This window comes from Trichechus manatus, unplaced genomic scaffold, assembly GCF_000243295.1.
Source record: "Trichechus manatus latirostris isolate Lorelei unplaced genomic scaffold, TriManLat1.0 scaffold00068, whole genome shotgun sequence".
NCBI lineage: Eukaryota > Metazoa > Chordata > Mammalia > Sirenia > Trichechidae > Trichechus > Trichechus manatus.
The window spans coordinates 4,879,390-4,896,440 of record NW_004444004.1 but is presented as its reverse complement, the minus strand read 5'-3'; the positions used below and the strand labels follow the sequence as shown (position 1 = coordinate 4,896,440).

General features: G+C 39.1%; 1 protein-coding gene across 5 annotated transcripts in view; it reads right to left on the bottom strand.

Moving 5' to 3' along the window:
- The window catches only part of PAK3 (p21 (RAC1) activated kinase 3), a 339,855-nt gene that overhangs the window by 66,139 nt on the left and 256,665 nt on the right, over positions 1 to 17,051 (bottom strand). For 3 of the 5 annotated variants that reach the window (XM_004379776.2, XM_023734474.1, XM_004379774.2), the window contains one exon: positions 3,015 to 3,115. In XM_004379776.2, the coding sequence (XP_004379833.1) occupies positions 3,015 to 3,115 (101 nt within the window). Of the gene's footprint in view, positions 1 to 321; positions 385 to 3,014; positions 3,116 to 17,051 lie in introns of all 5 variants that reach the window. The other 2 variants (XM_004379772.2, XM_004379773.2) reach the window with 1 other exon arrangement.

Here is a 17,051-nt window from a genome sequence, read left to right as displayed (position 1 = left end):
AATTTCTTTTTTCTTTTTTTAAGTTCAGACAAGTCAGTTAACCAATGGAACCTGATATGTAAATTTGAATGTTTGCCACAAATCAGCCATCATGTTACTCCAAATTGAGGTACTAATCCCAAAAGTTAGACAGCTAATGGAGACCTAGGTTTCTGAGCGTCAGAAGCAGGAGCACATATCAATGCCTGACCACGTATACAATAACAACCAGATGTACATCAAGCTGGGGATTTTAGAGTGTAGCCCAGGAGAATGGCAGCATGATATAACAGGCCAAGCATTTATCTTATCGTAAGAAATGATAATTTATATCACTCATACCATTTTTCCCTCTGATTGACTTGAAGCGACCGTCACAGGTCTAGAAGTCTGGAAAGGGGAGTTCTGAAGTATTTGGGACAAAAATGGTAATATAAAGGGTAAGGACTTATAATAATTTAATATCAAAAATTTCATCTCCTAAACTAATTTAGCTTTAGTGCCCAAGGGTATGATCAGGTGTACAAGATTATATGGGCCAATCAACTATAAGGTAAGCACCAAACAGCACACCAAATCAGTGTCCAGATATTCAAAATAACAGGACCTTTGTAAGACAAATGGACTAGACAGTTCAACAAATTGCTCAAAATTCAACCTCAGTAACTGTAATAATCAAAATTAGTAATATGACCTCCTCCAACACACACTCAGTGGATTAATAGTACTGTGGTAATTAGGACCCAGTTCTAAATCCTACCAATAAAATTATTTTTAAAGGTTTATTATCATTTGGTATTTTTAGTAACCCAGCAAATGTAAATTGGAGCTTAAGATAGTAAAAAAATCTCTCAAGATAGAATTTAAAAACAATGTATGGACAAATAGTTACAAAAGAAGATCATCAGAATGAAAGTAGTTTAGATTTAGAAATCTGGGCTGTGTCTGTCTATATATTCAGTGGTTTTCTAATAACCAACTGCATCCAAACAGCTGTTTTATTTCAGATTAAGTTTTGGGGGTTGAGGGGCAGTTTTTTGTTTGGTTTGGTTCTATAAGACTGTTCTTCATGAAATTGGAAAGACTATTCCATCACATCCTACCCCACACCCCTCTGATTAAGTCTTTGGGTTTTAATTGAGTGTAAAGTGAAAATGGCCGGTGCTTCAGTCAGCTGGTGATGATTCACTTTCCTTCATTTCCAGTCAGACCCCAGAAAAGCACAAAGAAAGAGTTAAAGATAAGAGAGATTGTATCATAACATGTAAAGTAAGTTGGAAAGAGTGGGAAGAATAAAACATTGGTTTAAAAAAAAATAGAATGCCACATGAAAATTGTGGAGGAGAAAACTTTCACCTCAAAGAAAACAAAAGGAAGAAGAAAAAGAAAAGAAAAATATGGAATGACAACAATAAAACACAAGTTTACATAGAAGCACAGATAAAATAAAAAGATCAAAACCAGAAAGACAAAGTTCTTAAAATAAAAAAGGGAAGAGTTATTAGACGAAACTTTTCTAAAGCTTAAGCGCTTTAACTATTTCAAAAGCCAGAAAAAAGTTACAAATTTCATTGTTTATGTGTTTTAAAAACTCTAAAATTGTTCAGATTACAAAAAGTCTTTTTTTCTGGTGGTAATAATGGTGATGGTAGTGGTGATGGTGGGATTATATACTTTTAACGTGTGGCTAAGATAAGATTCTCAAAATATAGTACAGAAAAGAGGCTGGGCTCAAACTCAAGGACATTTGAACAATGTCTCTGACTTTGAGGATGAAATAGTTAAATATATCAATACCTCAACTTTATCAATATCAATATTTCTTCACGTTCTCTTCTGTTTGCTGCTGAGAACAGGTCAACTCACACCACTTACAAGGCCAAGGTGTTTCCTCAGTTTCCATTTCACTCTCATAGTGCTTAATTCCAGAAATATTGGGGAAAAGAAGATAATTTGGCTGTCAATTCAGCAACATGGTTTGCTTCTCTAAATCAAATTCATTTGTTCACTCTTTTTTCACTTAATCATATGACACAATCTAATCATTAACCATCATGTTGTGAAACAAGAAATTCAGCTATTTAATATCTAAATTTCTCTCTGGCTTAACAACCCAAGAATTGATGGTGATGGTTCTATCAAGGATTTTTTTTTTTTTCAAATGCATGCAAAATTACTCATTATTTCAGATACACATTTTGATTGAATTCCTTACTAGTATGGAAAAGGTAGTTGATCTTCCTGGGGACATGTTTCTAGCCACATCTTTTCCTTCACCCATCTAAAAAAAAGATGCCAGATCTTAAAAAAAAAAAGTATAAAATGTTATAGATCTGTGATCTGTGCTATTCGAGCACTACAAACATCCAAAGAAAGTCTGGATCTGTTGCTATTATCTATCCAGAGAATTCTTACTGGTATTTATTGTGGATTTGACATATATCGGCACATAACTACTAAAGCATACACAATATATCAATATTTTTTCCTGAAACAAGGTTTGCTGCTTTGCACATCTACAAAATATACCCGTTAATAATCCTAAAAATACGCTATGTTCTTGAAATCAAAGGGAAGAATAGGTCAATCTTGCTGCATATTTTTTGTTAGTGTGCTTAGCTGATCTGGGCAATCCAGGTTCCAGTGTAAAGCCTGAATTATTCAGATGGATTGTACTCACTGGGAAAGTTGAATAGATGATTCTCTTATTCACTTCAAACGATAAAGAATGAGCTCAAGCAGAGTTTCTCTACTCAGGACTCCATCTCCTATGTCATGGTAACTCAGTATTTTCAATCAAGTTGAAGACTGATTACAGAGTGACCAAATGTTTTGTTGAGATAAACAAAATAATTTTGCCAATTTTATTGCCACCCTCTATTTCTATCTGTGATTGTCTAGGCAACGTTCGTCTTACTTGACATTATCAAAAACATCAAGTCTGACATTTTGGGATGTGGCAATTCTTGCTTGAAACCAATTTTCACAAAGGAATTTTTTATGACTTACAAAAACAAAATAAGGAATTTACTTACAGTGAATTCCCCGGTGACTGCATCAAACCCCACATGAATCGTATGCTCAAAGTCTGAAGGAAGAGAAATCTCTGGGCGCTCTTTCTCTTTCTTCTTATTGGCTAAAGGCAAAATGTTAACATGTATTTGTTTGCGGTATAGTTTTGGCATCCATAAGTTGTACAATTAGGTTCAACAAAGCAATTACAAAATTGAAAGACAACCGATTCCAATCCAATTTTATCAATATTAAATCCAGAAATTCTAATTTTCTCTGTAGAAGTGGCTGAGAGTCTGACAAAACTCGTTATGTCCAAATAACTCAAAAATTTCCAAAGTCCAATTCAAACAAAACCTTCAGTCAAACTGATTTATCTCATTTATCGGTCTAATGGTGTAACCGACGGGTATCTAGGTATATTGTGGTTAACTGGTTTTGTTGAATCAAATCCCACTTACCAAAATAGAAATTGATTACACTCATGACAAGCTGAGGTTTACTATTAGAAAAGAATAGAAAAGTGTTTACCCTAAAATGTTATGAATTGTTTTCATTTTAATCATAGCTAAATATCAAGTAACTAGAACTTCTTTAATTTACATTATGAAGCATATCTTAATAACCTCTTGGTCTTTGTTCAACAAGGATACTATGGCAAATCAATAATATTACACATTCTTATGATTAAAAACAGTTTTAATCATTTCCTACACAACATGGCTAGTAAAAAGCTACAAATTTTTTACTGAATTAATCTTATTTACTTCTAAGAAAACCAAACCAGTTCCCTTGTTTGGTCTTTCTACTATGTAGACATTTTTCCATGCCCCTATTATATTCCATCATATTAGCCATTCAAAATCATTGCTCTTCTCAATTAGCAGATTTTTCATAGACACAATTATAAATAAAAATATCAACACTTAAGTCACAGTCTTTAAAATATAATCACTGGAGAAATTAATTTGGGAACTTTAATGAAATTAGTCTATACAGAAATATATCCCAGAAGGAAGTTACTCTAAAATGGCATATAGTAGCTTCCATAATGAATGTATCAGCAGGTTTGAGCATCAATCTCTGATAAGGCTGCGTTTCACACTCAGAAAAATAATACTCACCCTCCCAACACTGGGTAAGTTAGCATGAAGCAGGTTTACCCAGCTGAAACCAATCAACTTCAGAATTGCTAGGGTGGCCAATTTAGAACATTCTGGTTCAAATACATGTTTCCTTGGCCTGAATTGTAGATAACACTCAGTTAACCATATATGGATTACTGATTTTGTGGATTACCCATGATAAATTTTAAATTCAAAACCTTTCACGTTCAAATGTCATCTATGGCTTTTTTTTTTTTTTTCCTTTCCACCCTCTCTCACTGTTCCATATCTCTAGTTAGTGGACAGAGATATGGGGCAGAAATACAGGAATTTCAGTAGTGAGAGGGAATATAAAGGATTAGGAACGAAAGGTGGATGAGGGTGACAAGGGTCACTCAAAGTTTTGGCTTGGCCACAGAACACATTTTTAAAAATACATAAAAGCCATCGAATTTAACCTCAGCATAAATTCCATTTTTACAGTGAACTTACTTTATTAATGAATATTATCCTGACTTGACAATAAAGTTTAGAGGTTTCTGTTGTTACTCCTATGTCCCCTGCATGTTTGTGGACCATAGCTACCATTTATATTGTTCAACTACCATTTTTATTTGTTCATAAATGCAAACAGAACAATCAGCTTTTTGCATGCCTTCTGTTCTTGCCATTCCGGTAAAGATGTCCTAGTCTTAACTCCTGTAATCTTTTTCTTAATTTTCCTCTTTCCTGATTTCTCATCATGTTGGGCATGGCTAACTACCTCTCCTTCCAACTTCTTGACATGGTCTGATTCTCCTACTCTTTCAGTGACCATTCTTTCTTTGACTAGCATTGCTGCTGCTGCTGCTTCTGCCTTTCCTAACCCAGTCTTTGGCCTTTAGCAATCCTTTGTCTACACTCATTCCCCTTCGGTTGAACCACTTTCGGATACTAACTCATGTTAGATAATTCCCTAATCTGTAGTTGGCAGGGGGATCCAGATTTTTGGGGGCCAGACACTATATACTTTGGGAGGGAGCGCCCTTTAAGTAAAAACAATACAAAATTACAAATAAAAAAAATGCTAGGGCTCCTCCCTAGAACCTTGGAAGAGTCTCATGCAAGTGAGGAACTCTGAAGAGGAAGCTTCATTCACTTCATAGGAAATCTACTCTTGGGGGTTGGTAACCTGTTTGGAACCAAGACCACTCTGAAAATCTGAAGAAAGCTATGGAATTTATGCCCATAAAAATGCACTATACACATATACACAACTTTGCACATAATTTCAGAGGTTCATAAATCCCCTGGATTACAGGTTAAGAACTGCTACCTTAATCTATATCTCCAATCATTCTATCAACTTGCATTTATGACCTCTCTTGCAAGCAAATAAACTTTCTCATTCTCTATTAGCACTGGCTGCACATTTGGAACATACTGACTTAGATCTAAACACTCCATCTGGGCTGAGCTATGCTGGCTCAGTGGTGTCTCCCTAGAAGGCCACCTGATTGTCAGTCCCTTGCCAGCCTAATCATGTTATTCTCTTTACTCAGGGCTAAGTGTAACAGAGGCAGGAAGCCCAAACTTGCTCCTCTTCCAGTGTTCCCTATCTCAGTGAAATGATACCACTCATCACCCAGATCAGAGGAGGATTAAGGCCTAACATAACTCCTCCTCTTGGAGGCTCTAAGCAATGAAAAGACTATGATCCCCCTCCCCAGTATGTAATGCAAATAAAAACAACATTAAAGCATAAAAAAGTAAGGGAAATCCAAAAAGTTCTGATGTTCCTATGATGATTAATTTGAGTCTTTTGAATGCTATATATATATCCAAAATCAAAATGTTTCCACAGCTTGGGTGCCCCTGCTTTGCTGAATGCCTGAAGTACATGCTTACTCTGCCTACTTGGTAATCCAACACTGGTTCCATTGCCCAAACCAGAAATTTAGGAGTCATCTTGAGTCCTACTTTATTCCTACCTAATTTGGTCACCAAGTTCTCCATCCTAGACTTGTCTTGAGTTCATCTTCTTCTTTTCATTTCCATAAACAATTACCTTAGTCCAAGGCACCAGCATTTCTCACCTAGTTTCACTTGTTCCATTTTTTCCCCTTTCAACTCATTTCTCTACTCTATGGCCAGAGTAATCTTTCGAAAAACACAAATCTGACTGCATTCGTGGCCATGTTTAAAATCCTTAAATGGCTCCCCATTACCGATATGTTAAAAGTTCACACTTCTTAGCCAAAAATCCAAAGGCGTGCATGATATGTGTTCACTTTACCTCTCCAGCCTCTAAACTTGCCATGGCTCCCACTGTCCCATACCCATTCCATGCTCCCTGAACTGCCAGGTTTTCTCTTAGCTCTAAGCTTTTACACATGCCAGGCCTAACCCTGGAAAGCCTTACTTCTCCAGTCTCCCCCCCCGCCTCCCCCTTTGTGTGGATAACTCCCATTTGTCCTTATTCTTGAAACTCACTCTTGGGCTTCTTGTCCTTTGGCAAGTCTTTTTCCTGTCTTCCCTCTACGGACGAAGTTAAATGCCTCTCCCTTCACGCTCCCATTGAGCTACCCATTGTATACTCTGAGCTTAGCACTTGCCAACACGGGATTGTTATTTCTTGTTTACATACCTATCTTTCTAGCTAAAGTTTAAGCAACTAGACAGCAGAGATTGTATCTTATTCATTCTCACTTTCCCTACCACGTGGTTTGGCTTGGGTCCACACACATAATGACTATCATGTGTGGAACATTCACTATGTGTAAAGTGATTCTAGGGTTACCTCATTTAATCTCCACAACAATCTTATGAAGTAAGCTTTACTGTTATTGTATTGTTGTGTTATAGATGAGGAAAGTGAGACTCAGGGAGGTTAAACAACACACCCAGGGTTACATAGCTGGCAGGGTCAGAGCTAGGATTTGAACCTGGGAGCCAGGATCCCAACTGTGTCTCCAGAGGCTAAGTTCTTAACAGCTACACTATTTATTATTCAAGTGTCATTTTAAAAACTTCAACAGATTGGAGCCCCTTGCCTTTTTTCTATTTTCTTTTTCTTATTTTTAAGGAACACTAAAATGTCTGTATCTCCCCCAGATAATTGTGAGCATTGATCCTTTGCATTAAGATTCAACCTAACCTAAGCCTTAGGCTGATAAGGCCTAACCTAATCAGCTCTGGGTGATACCTGCAGAGAAGAGAAGCCCAAGTAAGTACCATTTTTTAAGTATATTCTATTGGAACCCGGAACAAAGGCCACAAAAAAAGGCCACAAATTGCTGATTGGACCACAAACTACAAATAGCATTTGACCTTGGGACCCTCTGAGTATGCATGAGTTCTGGTTGTGATTTCAGGGACCAGTTAATCTGAGTCTCTCATGTTTAACATCTTTCTCCATTCTACTACCTTTTTTAAAAAAGGAAAAGCCCTTATAATTATCTATCATCTCCCACACACCCCTTCCCCCAATATTTTGTGTTTCCTATAGCGGCTAGTGGAAACTCTGGTAGTGTGGTGGTTAAGAGCTAAGGCTGCTAACCAAAAGGTCAGCATTTCAAATCCACCAGGTGCTCCTTGGAAACCCTATGGAGCAGTTCTACTCTGTCCTATAGGGTTGCTAGGAGTCGGAATCGACTAGACGGCAATGGGTCAATAGTGGCTAGTATTTGTCCCGTTATAAACAAATTCTCCTACATCCTCAACCACTTCATTAAATGCCCTCTTTAGTTCTTGCCTTCGGTTCCTAAACTCACGATCCATCATTCTCACCTGGGACACTCAAAAAAAGAGATGCCAGAGCCTCACCCCTAGAGATTTGGATTCACTTAGTCTGGGGTAGGCCCATCATCTTTATTTCCTAAAGTTCCTCGGGTATTTCTATGATGTAGTCAGGGATGAGAACAACTTTAAACCCTACTATCCAAGGAGGGTACTACTTTCCCATATAATCCTGATGAAGGCTGTTCATTCTTCCCTATCTCAAGTCCTGTAGGCCTGGGAGAATGGGGAAGGGCACAGTCTCCTACTTTTTACTCCAGATTATTGATTTAAGATCATTGCTCTGCACTTGCCTATAAAATTTCCTACTTTGAGGTTACTGCCATTTAGTTGTCCTAGCCAGGTCCCCTATTCATTGAGGACTTTGGCTCCCAATCTTTCTTCCTACATTCAATGCTGCCATAGCTCTGTGAAATGTACATATATAAATGGGACACTTCCTTCCCACCTTTCCTTATAGCACCTGGACCTCCTTCAACTTTAACGAATTTCACCTCTATTCCACTTCTGCAATCTACTGCCATGGTCACCCTTTGAACTAGTGGTTCTCAACTAGGGGTGCAATATCAGAATAACCTATAGAGTTCCATAAAAAACCAATGTCTACACTCCACCAAGAACCTACTATATCAGAACGTCTGGGGGTGAGATCTGAGCAAATGATTTGTTTTAAGCTCCATAGATGATTCTGATGTGCAGTCAGAGTGGAAAACTACAGCTTCCCCAGGCCTTATCAATACCCAGAATGATTCTTTCTCTGAAATATTCACACTGTTATCTCATTCTCTGAGCTCAAACATCCCATCCTGCTCTAGTCTTCAAACTCATTCCAGCCCTTACCTGTTCTTTGATCTTAACAAGACCTCCAGTCTCTGGATCCCTCCATTTTTCAGCCAATCTCTCAGCTCTTACCTGGATTCACTTCCGTTTTATCCAGCCTACTCTATGTTCCATCATGTAAATTGCTCCCTAGCCATTGCCCTGGAAACTCTCACCCTTTGACCTCCTCTTGCATTCACCCTGCAAAACCCTATCCTGACAGAATCCAACCATTTAACCTCTCCACTTGTATACTAAGATTGCTAAGAGTTGCTGGGGAAAAAAATCACACAGCTATGAAGACTGGTGTTTACTATAAAGGTCTCAGACCTTAGATGGGTCATCAGTGGTGTTTGGCAAGCTTTTCCTTGCCCCATTGCCCTCACCAGTATTACAGAATTTTACCACTTTGCTCAAACATCTTTCTGTTCCACCTCCTCCTCCCTTTCTTTCAGCAGATGATATTCCTTCTACTTTACTGAGAAAAAATGGAGGCTTTCAGTTGGGAACTCCTTTAATTTCATTTCCTCTCCAACCCTTATGCATTTATCTCTATCAGTAGCATCTTCTTCTCTTCTCGCATCTCACTGAAAGCAGCGTCCCCCTTTCTGCCTAAGATTTGTCCCTATACAGGTGCTTTAGAGCTCAGTTCCTCTCACTTCTCCGGGGATCCGACTCCATCAAGTATCTCTTCTTTCCTCTTGTATCTTCAGTCTCTCTCTGTCTACTGGCACTTTCCTTTCCTTTGGGCTTAAAGTACATTGAGATCTTTCTTGTCCTTAAAAATTAGAACTTCCTGCCATCTCATGTCCTCCTTTAGCTACTATAGTCCCTCAAGTCCTTCCTTTTTTAGCTAAACTCCTTGAAAAGGAAATCTAGATTTTTATCCCTCTCTCAGTCCTCAAATAACTGCAATGACTCCCACAGGTCACAAATTAACCTCCCACTTGACTGATTTAATGGACACTTTTCAGTCCTTAAAACCGTTGACCTCTCAGTTAAAACTGACCTTGCTGACCATGCATTTCTTGCAGCTAACTCCTTCTCTCCCCTTCTTTCACATGACACTTTCCTAGATTCCATTCCTATGTTTCTGGATTTTCTTTCTCTATCTCATTTGCAGAAGCCTCTTTCTCTGTCGGCTTTTTAAATAGTATTCCCTAGGAGCTGTCCTAGGTCCTTACCTGTTGTAAACACACTTCTCCCTTAGGTCACTATCTACTTTCAAGGTTTTAATTATCATCTACACTAGTGACTCCCCCATATGTACCTCCAGCTCTAAACTCTCTGCTGCATCTCTACCCCACGTAATTAACTGGCTACTAACACCTCTATTTGGATGCCACACAGGCCCCTCACACTAAATATTTGCAAAATAAAACTAATTCTCCATTGCCTTTCCCCACCTAAAAGAACACGAAACTACCCCTCCTCCTGTGTTCCCTACCTTGCCCTTCTCCAACTAGTCATCCAAGCCTGATTTCTGGAGTCCATCTTTGATGCCCTCCTCTTTTTACCATCTGATTAGTTGCCTAGTTCTATTAATTCTCCTTCTTAAATATTCCTCCCACACTTTCCTCTCCTATTCTTACTGATATTGGCCCTTGGGCCAGGTCACTGTCATTTCTCACCTGGATGACTCCAGCAGCCTGATTTTTCTCCTGCCTTCCATCTCTTACCCCCTCCCTTCAACCCATTCTTCCTCCTGTGGCTACAAATCTGATGTCATTCCCTGTTTCAGTGCCCCCCCCCCTCCACTGCCTTCAGAATCAAATTTAAAGGCTGTAGCATGGCATATATGGGCCTCTAGGATCTGGTCACCAATCACTTCTATAGCTTCATCTCCTACCCCTCCCCCGCTCCCACTCCATGCACTATTCTGAACTATTTGTAGTTGTATTCATACAACCTCAAATAATAGAGTGTTCATGCTTACCGCTTTCATAATACTGCTTCTTCTGCCCGGAATGACACTTGCCCCTTACCTGGCTAGCCCTATTCCCACTTTAATTAAGACTCACCTCAGTTCAGGGGTCACTTCTTCCAGGAAACCTTACCTAACCTCCCCACCCCTCCTGATTAGATGCCCCTCCTGAGTGCTCACTTCTTCATTGCATTTACCACACTAAACTCTAACTATTGACTGACTAGTCTGTGTCCCCTACTAGGCCATCTGTTCCTTAAAGGCAGGGGCTGAGAGTTACTCACCTCTATACCTTAGCATCTATCTAGAATAGTACCTGACACAATAAATATTTAATGAATAAGTGAATGAACAAACAAATGGATGAATGAATGATATTCATTATATGAAATGAGATCCAATATATGGAGACAGGTCATGCCTATTTGCTATCATGTGTTCATGGATGAGGAAACAGTGATCCAGGTCTGCCAAGAAGGTAGTGGGGGACAAGTTTTGAAACTGTAGTTAAAGCTATTGATGGTGGTGGTGGTGGTGTTTTTATCCAACAGTGGGGATGACTCTGTACCCATTCAGAAATACCTCTTGCCAGGTGCCACTTTGGGGTCAAAGGCATATACTGGCAACACAGCTAGACAAGGTTCAAGGTTCAGCCTGTAGCCAGGGAGAGGGCAAAGCAAACAATTCTTCCTCAGATGAAATCCCTGGATGATGCTATGCTTGCCTTCTAAAGGCATTTTAGAAAACTGTCACCTGAGTCTTCCTTGTTGTAGGAGGTCCACTTGTCATTTTCCCCTAAAATTCCTGGAAATTTTGTTGGGCCTTCTCACTGGATGTCATATGGCCAAGTCCAGCATTATTTTTTAAAACACTTTCTAGCTCCTTGAAAACAGAGCATGCGGGGAAAGAAAAGGAATGACAGAAGACAGATACAGAGAAACACTCCTGGATAAATTCAGCCTAAAACCACAGAACAATAGTCATAAAAAAAGCAATGGAAAACACGCAAAATGTTGATATATGGCGTCATAAAAAAGCAACATTCAAAGTCAGATTAATACAGAAAGCTAAATGCAAAACACTATACAAAGCATACTTTTAAAATTCAGAAATAATTTTTCCAAAGAAAGAAAAAACACATAAAAAAGCAACATTCAAATCCAGATTGATACAGAAAGCTAAATGCAAAATACTATACAAAGCATACTTTTAAAATTCAGAAATAATTTTCCCAAAGAAAAAACACATAGGCTGGCTAGCTCTAAGAGGCAAACATTTCACAACCCTGGCTTTAAGGAACAACTCCCTCCTGGCTACTGCCTGAGCTTCCTTTCCTTTGAATCAGTCAGTGGGTCAGTTAACAAGTATTATACTTTCAGTTGTGAATCCACATAGTGACAGGTTATGCTGGGTGACTAATTAGGAGCTTAAGTAATATTCTGTATTTGCAATCTAACTGGGGAGGCTAAGTTTAACAAAAGAGAAATAGCAAACAACTACCTGACCAAAGAAAATTAGGTGCCAAATTGGAAAGAAAAGAGTATAAATGTTGTAGCACGTCAAAAGAAAGGAAGTTCAAAGAAATTTGTGGTGGACAGTCAGAGCTTACTGGAGGAGGTAGGACTTGTGAGACAGGCCTAACAGGATGGATTGATAGGAAGGAAAGGGTAAAGCACCTCAAGTAGGAGGGATGGCAGAAAGTAGGAATGGATATAGCATATTGATGAGGAAGTGAGAAGACAGAGGGCAAATAGAGCAGGGCCTGGGAAATCAGGAAAGAAAGCTGAAACTGGGGATAGTAATAAAGAATGCACCAGAAAAGGTTTTTAAGCAGATGAATGAAAAGGTGCTTTCCAGAACACAAGGCTGGTGGCTATGTGCTGCTAGTTAGGTACACACGGCATGGTGGGGGCAGATTTCACGATGATTGCTGTTTCACTCAGGCTGAGGAGGAAGATGAATGGTAGGGGTAGAATGGGGAAGACCTACAGTGTATGTAACTGTATCTGTTGCCTCGAAGACCACTTACTGGGCATTTACTATAAATTCTGTGTGTGTGTGTGTGTGTGTGTGTGTGTGTCTTATTTCTGCAAATAGACTGCAAATAACCTGAGGGCAGGGAATCTTGTCTTATATGTAGTATCCCCCCACAGTATTTAGCACAGAGCTAGGCACATAAAAAGCAGGCACAAATATTTTCTGACTGAAGTATATAAGCATTTAAAATCATGCTCTTAAATTAAGCCTACATTAACAGCCAATTCTGTTGTATCTGATTTTTAAACGAATGAGAGAGCTAATATATTAGACCTGTGCTCAAAGTAAGCATGCAGCTCAGATTCATGCATTGGTTTTTTGCACATATGGCTCTATCCCATGGTCTTCCATGAAGTTCTTTGAGATAAAAGAGGTCTAATAGAGCACTTTGCGAGGAGATCTCTACTGGAGTCCTTGGGGTTGGAGCCCTCCTGGGAGATGCCCTTATCCCATAACCCGTAGCTTGACACCAGCAAACTTCCTCCCTCTCCCTCCCTTTGTCCCCTCCCCCTGGCCAAATACAATCTGTACTCAATGTTATGTGTCCCTGAAGCGAAACAATTTTATACACATAAGGACTATTTCTGGCAGAGGCAGTGAGAATGGCAGGTTAAAGATCCATCACACTAAAAATGACTGCCTTTCATCTCAATATTCCTGGGCTTTGCTCTGGGCAAGCCATGTTAGAAAGACATAAAAGTATCTTTAAAGGGATATATAGGGTTGCTATGGGTCAGAATCGACTCGACAGCAATGGGTTTTTTGGTATCCACCTCCAATGAGTGACAACCTCAACCTTTCCTAACAGATGTTCCTTAATGATGAGATCACCCTTTAGCTGGGTAATAGGTGCTTTTAGAGGTTCATTGATTTCTCCAAACCACTGAAAGGCTGCTAGTCAATGTCCCACATAGATCATGTACAAAATGTTGCCCTCGTCATCTTTAAGAGTTAAAATGCCATAGTGTCTACTTAACTACCAGGGAAGTAGACCTGTTGCCTTTTTTATTTTTAAACTTGCCAAACTGCCCCATCCTTCGATTTGTGGGTGAGAGAGCACTGTGCCATAACCCTCCAGAGGGAAGGCTTCTGAAGTCTTATATCTGGTAAGGATATTGAAGTACCTCAGAATCCTTCTTCCTATGGAAACAGTAGCCCTGCAGGTGGTCTCAAAGAGGGCAGCACTCATTGTGAGACCAATAGTCCCAGAGGGACTGATTTCTGCAAAGAAAGTACTAATCTCTGGCACTTCTGCCAAATATCCTGTTTGGGGGCATATTATGGGAGGGACTCACAGGAATTTCTTACCTCCTGGATTGCTAAAATGTGCATTTTCCCTTACACAGGGGAGAGATTAATTTTTTAGTTAGCATCTAATATGTTTTTGGTAGAAGGAATGTTCATTGTGTGGGCCTTCAAGCCCCCACTCCCCCTGCCCCATTGGAAATTTTGAAAGCACTACGTGGTAACTACAATGGAAAGTTAGGCATTAAAACAATAGATCTTACTGTTGGCTCTAAGTCCTTTAAAAATTGACAGTGCAAGGTGGGTTAAAAAGTTAAAACAAAGGTTCCACAGAATAGATATATTTCTGGCTTAGATCTAGCATTCAGTAAAATATACTAATTCTAAGCAGAAAAGGAAGTAGGCATTTATTAAGTGAGGAAGAGACTCCAAATACCCTTTATATGCTGGATTATGAAGGAATCTCTCTAAGAGGAAGGATGACAGGGGACTCTTATGTTCTATTTTAATATAGTTCTTTAATATTTCAATTTTCATAAGCCAAAAGTATTATTTTTATAATGGGAAAAGGTTTAACGGCCTCAAAAAGTAACATGGAAATTGGGAAAAAACAGATTTGCTTTTTTACAAACACTAAGTTACTTCCTGTTAGTAAATTAGGCCCTCTGGAGGAATAACTTGTAAACGCAAAGGTCCAAGGACTGTTGTAATCTCTGGCTAAGAAGATGGGTTGGATCCACCTTGGCTTCACCCATTTCTGTTAAAATTTTTTTTTTGCATATCCCATTGGCTAAAACCCATTTGCAAGACAAGTTAGGTAACTCTCATATTATGATAAGCAGTATATTGCTCAACACCACTGGACTTGGAGTCAAGAGACCTAAATTCTACGTCTGCTTTGCTTTGTTATTAAGTAGTGGGGCGATTTTGTGGAAGTCACTTAACCTCTCTGAACTTCTGCTTTTCTCTGTACAATAGGGATAATCTCTGCCCTACTTTCATCATAGGAAGTTTGAAGGACATAACTGATATGAAATCACTTTGAACAATCAATGTAATACCCCTATACTGCCATCTAAAATACATCATCCACTTAGCAATATACTAGTAACGAGGTGACTATGTTCGCTGGAAAACTAAGTAATCCGGCACTTTTTAGAATGGAACACTTTCATCCTATGAATGATGTCCTTGGAAATACAGCTACTGAGAAAAAGGATTAAACTGGGCTGTTTTAAACATTCAATGCTCTTATTATGGTATCTTTTATTATATTAGCAAATCCCAGAAGGATATAGTTGGGAAGTTCCATGGTGGAAATTATATTAACCCATTCTCCTGCCTTCAAGTGGAACCTGCTAAAGTCATGCCAGACCCAATGAAGAACCTAGAAAATTTCACCCTTGGTCTAGTATCGTAGTATCCAATGAGCCTATCTGTCTACTTCCATTCCCTCTGGTGGAATATTAAGCCTATTTCCTCCTGCTGGGTCTTTCGTGGCTAAGGAAATTTATGTCTTCCAAAAATTAGCACCCTTTAATGTATACATGCAAGTTCAAAGTGGTACCTGACCCTGCAACTGTAGCTACAAGGCCAAGTCATAGGCCTGGTGTTCTATGTGAGGATGGGGGAAAGGAAATGATGGTCCCACATGAGCCCTTCTAGTCACCCCATTCACACATGCAGACAGCCATCACCTTCAGAGGCATCATCTTCAAAAACATTCAGCAACAGTGATCATTCTGGCAAGTCATTAGGAAGTTGCCTCTTACTCGTCTCCTTCTAGGCAACACAAACTGGTTCTACTCTCATTTTTGCCAAATTCACACATGCAACAATTTCAATGGAAAATGTTTGAAAACAGAAAGTGAAGATGAGGCAATATGCTAACTAGACACTTCTGACAAGTGGACAATTATATAGGGTACATGTCTGAGAAAGAGAAAAAAGGGCTCATCTGCTTTAGGGAGGAAAGCAACTTTATATCCCTTTAAAAAAAACTCGTTGCCATCAGGTCGATTCCGACTCAGAGAGACCACACCCCTTAGCCAGTGTCAATTTTCCTCTTTGCAACTCCTCATTTTAATGTCTTCTCCCACTCTCTTCTCATTCACACTCTGTATGTTCTCCACCTCCTAATCTCCTTCTCAAACGTTATTTTCTCTCTTCGATTGTTTCTCCCTGTTGCATCTGTCCTTTATTGTATACATCTCCCAATCCAACATGCCACACTGCTTTTAAAATTTTAACTGTCTCATGGCTTTAGTGGGCCTCCCATATCTGTGCCCAGTTTCCGAGTTTATTGACGTTGAAATGGAAGCACTGGACCTAGTAGAGAAAGTGCATCCGTCTACCATCTTCTTCCCATTTCAACAACAGGGGACTTACAGGAATAAAGGAGTAGTGCAGGAGGCTCTTCTCCCGGGGACAGCACTGATCCTGGAGGACAAGCAAGATGTCATGCCCTCCAGGCATCCCAAAGGGTAAGGCAGTGACCTCTGGAAGAGTACTCTTGGCTGAGCTGTATGGGCTCATTTGGAGAACCAGCGAAATATAAACACCATTCAGGATGTAGCAGAGTCTCTGATATCTGGCTTTCTGACAACCAGAACCCTCAATTAATGGGCATGCCCACACACTGTCAGTGCAATGATAATAACCTTGAACTACTGCAAGATTTCAAAGGGTCTTCAGCATCACCAAAAAAAGATTGCATACTGTTCAGTCTAGTTATCATACTAAGTATATTTTATTGTGTATTAATTATTTCAAAATTAATAATGTGCATTGACCAAAACATTTGATTAATAAGACCATAAAGAATAACTGAGAGTTTTCTTTAATATAATTGTTTCACAGCAATGCTTCCTGCTGTGTAGGGTATCTAGAAGATAATACACTCTAGAAGTTAGAACAACAATATATATGCAGTACAATAATAAAACTATAGAGCACTTTAAGAACTTTTTAACATATATGAACACACTCATTTAGAGCCTCAACTTTCTAAAGTAAGCAACATGTAAGCCTATAAAGTACACACACCAAATGATAATCTAGCCCACAAAACACCCAAATCACATGTTAGCACATGTCTATTGTCAAGTAGATTTTCTTGCAACCTTTTCTTTACCAAAAAAAAAAAAAAAAAA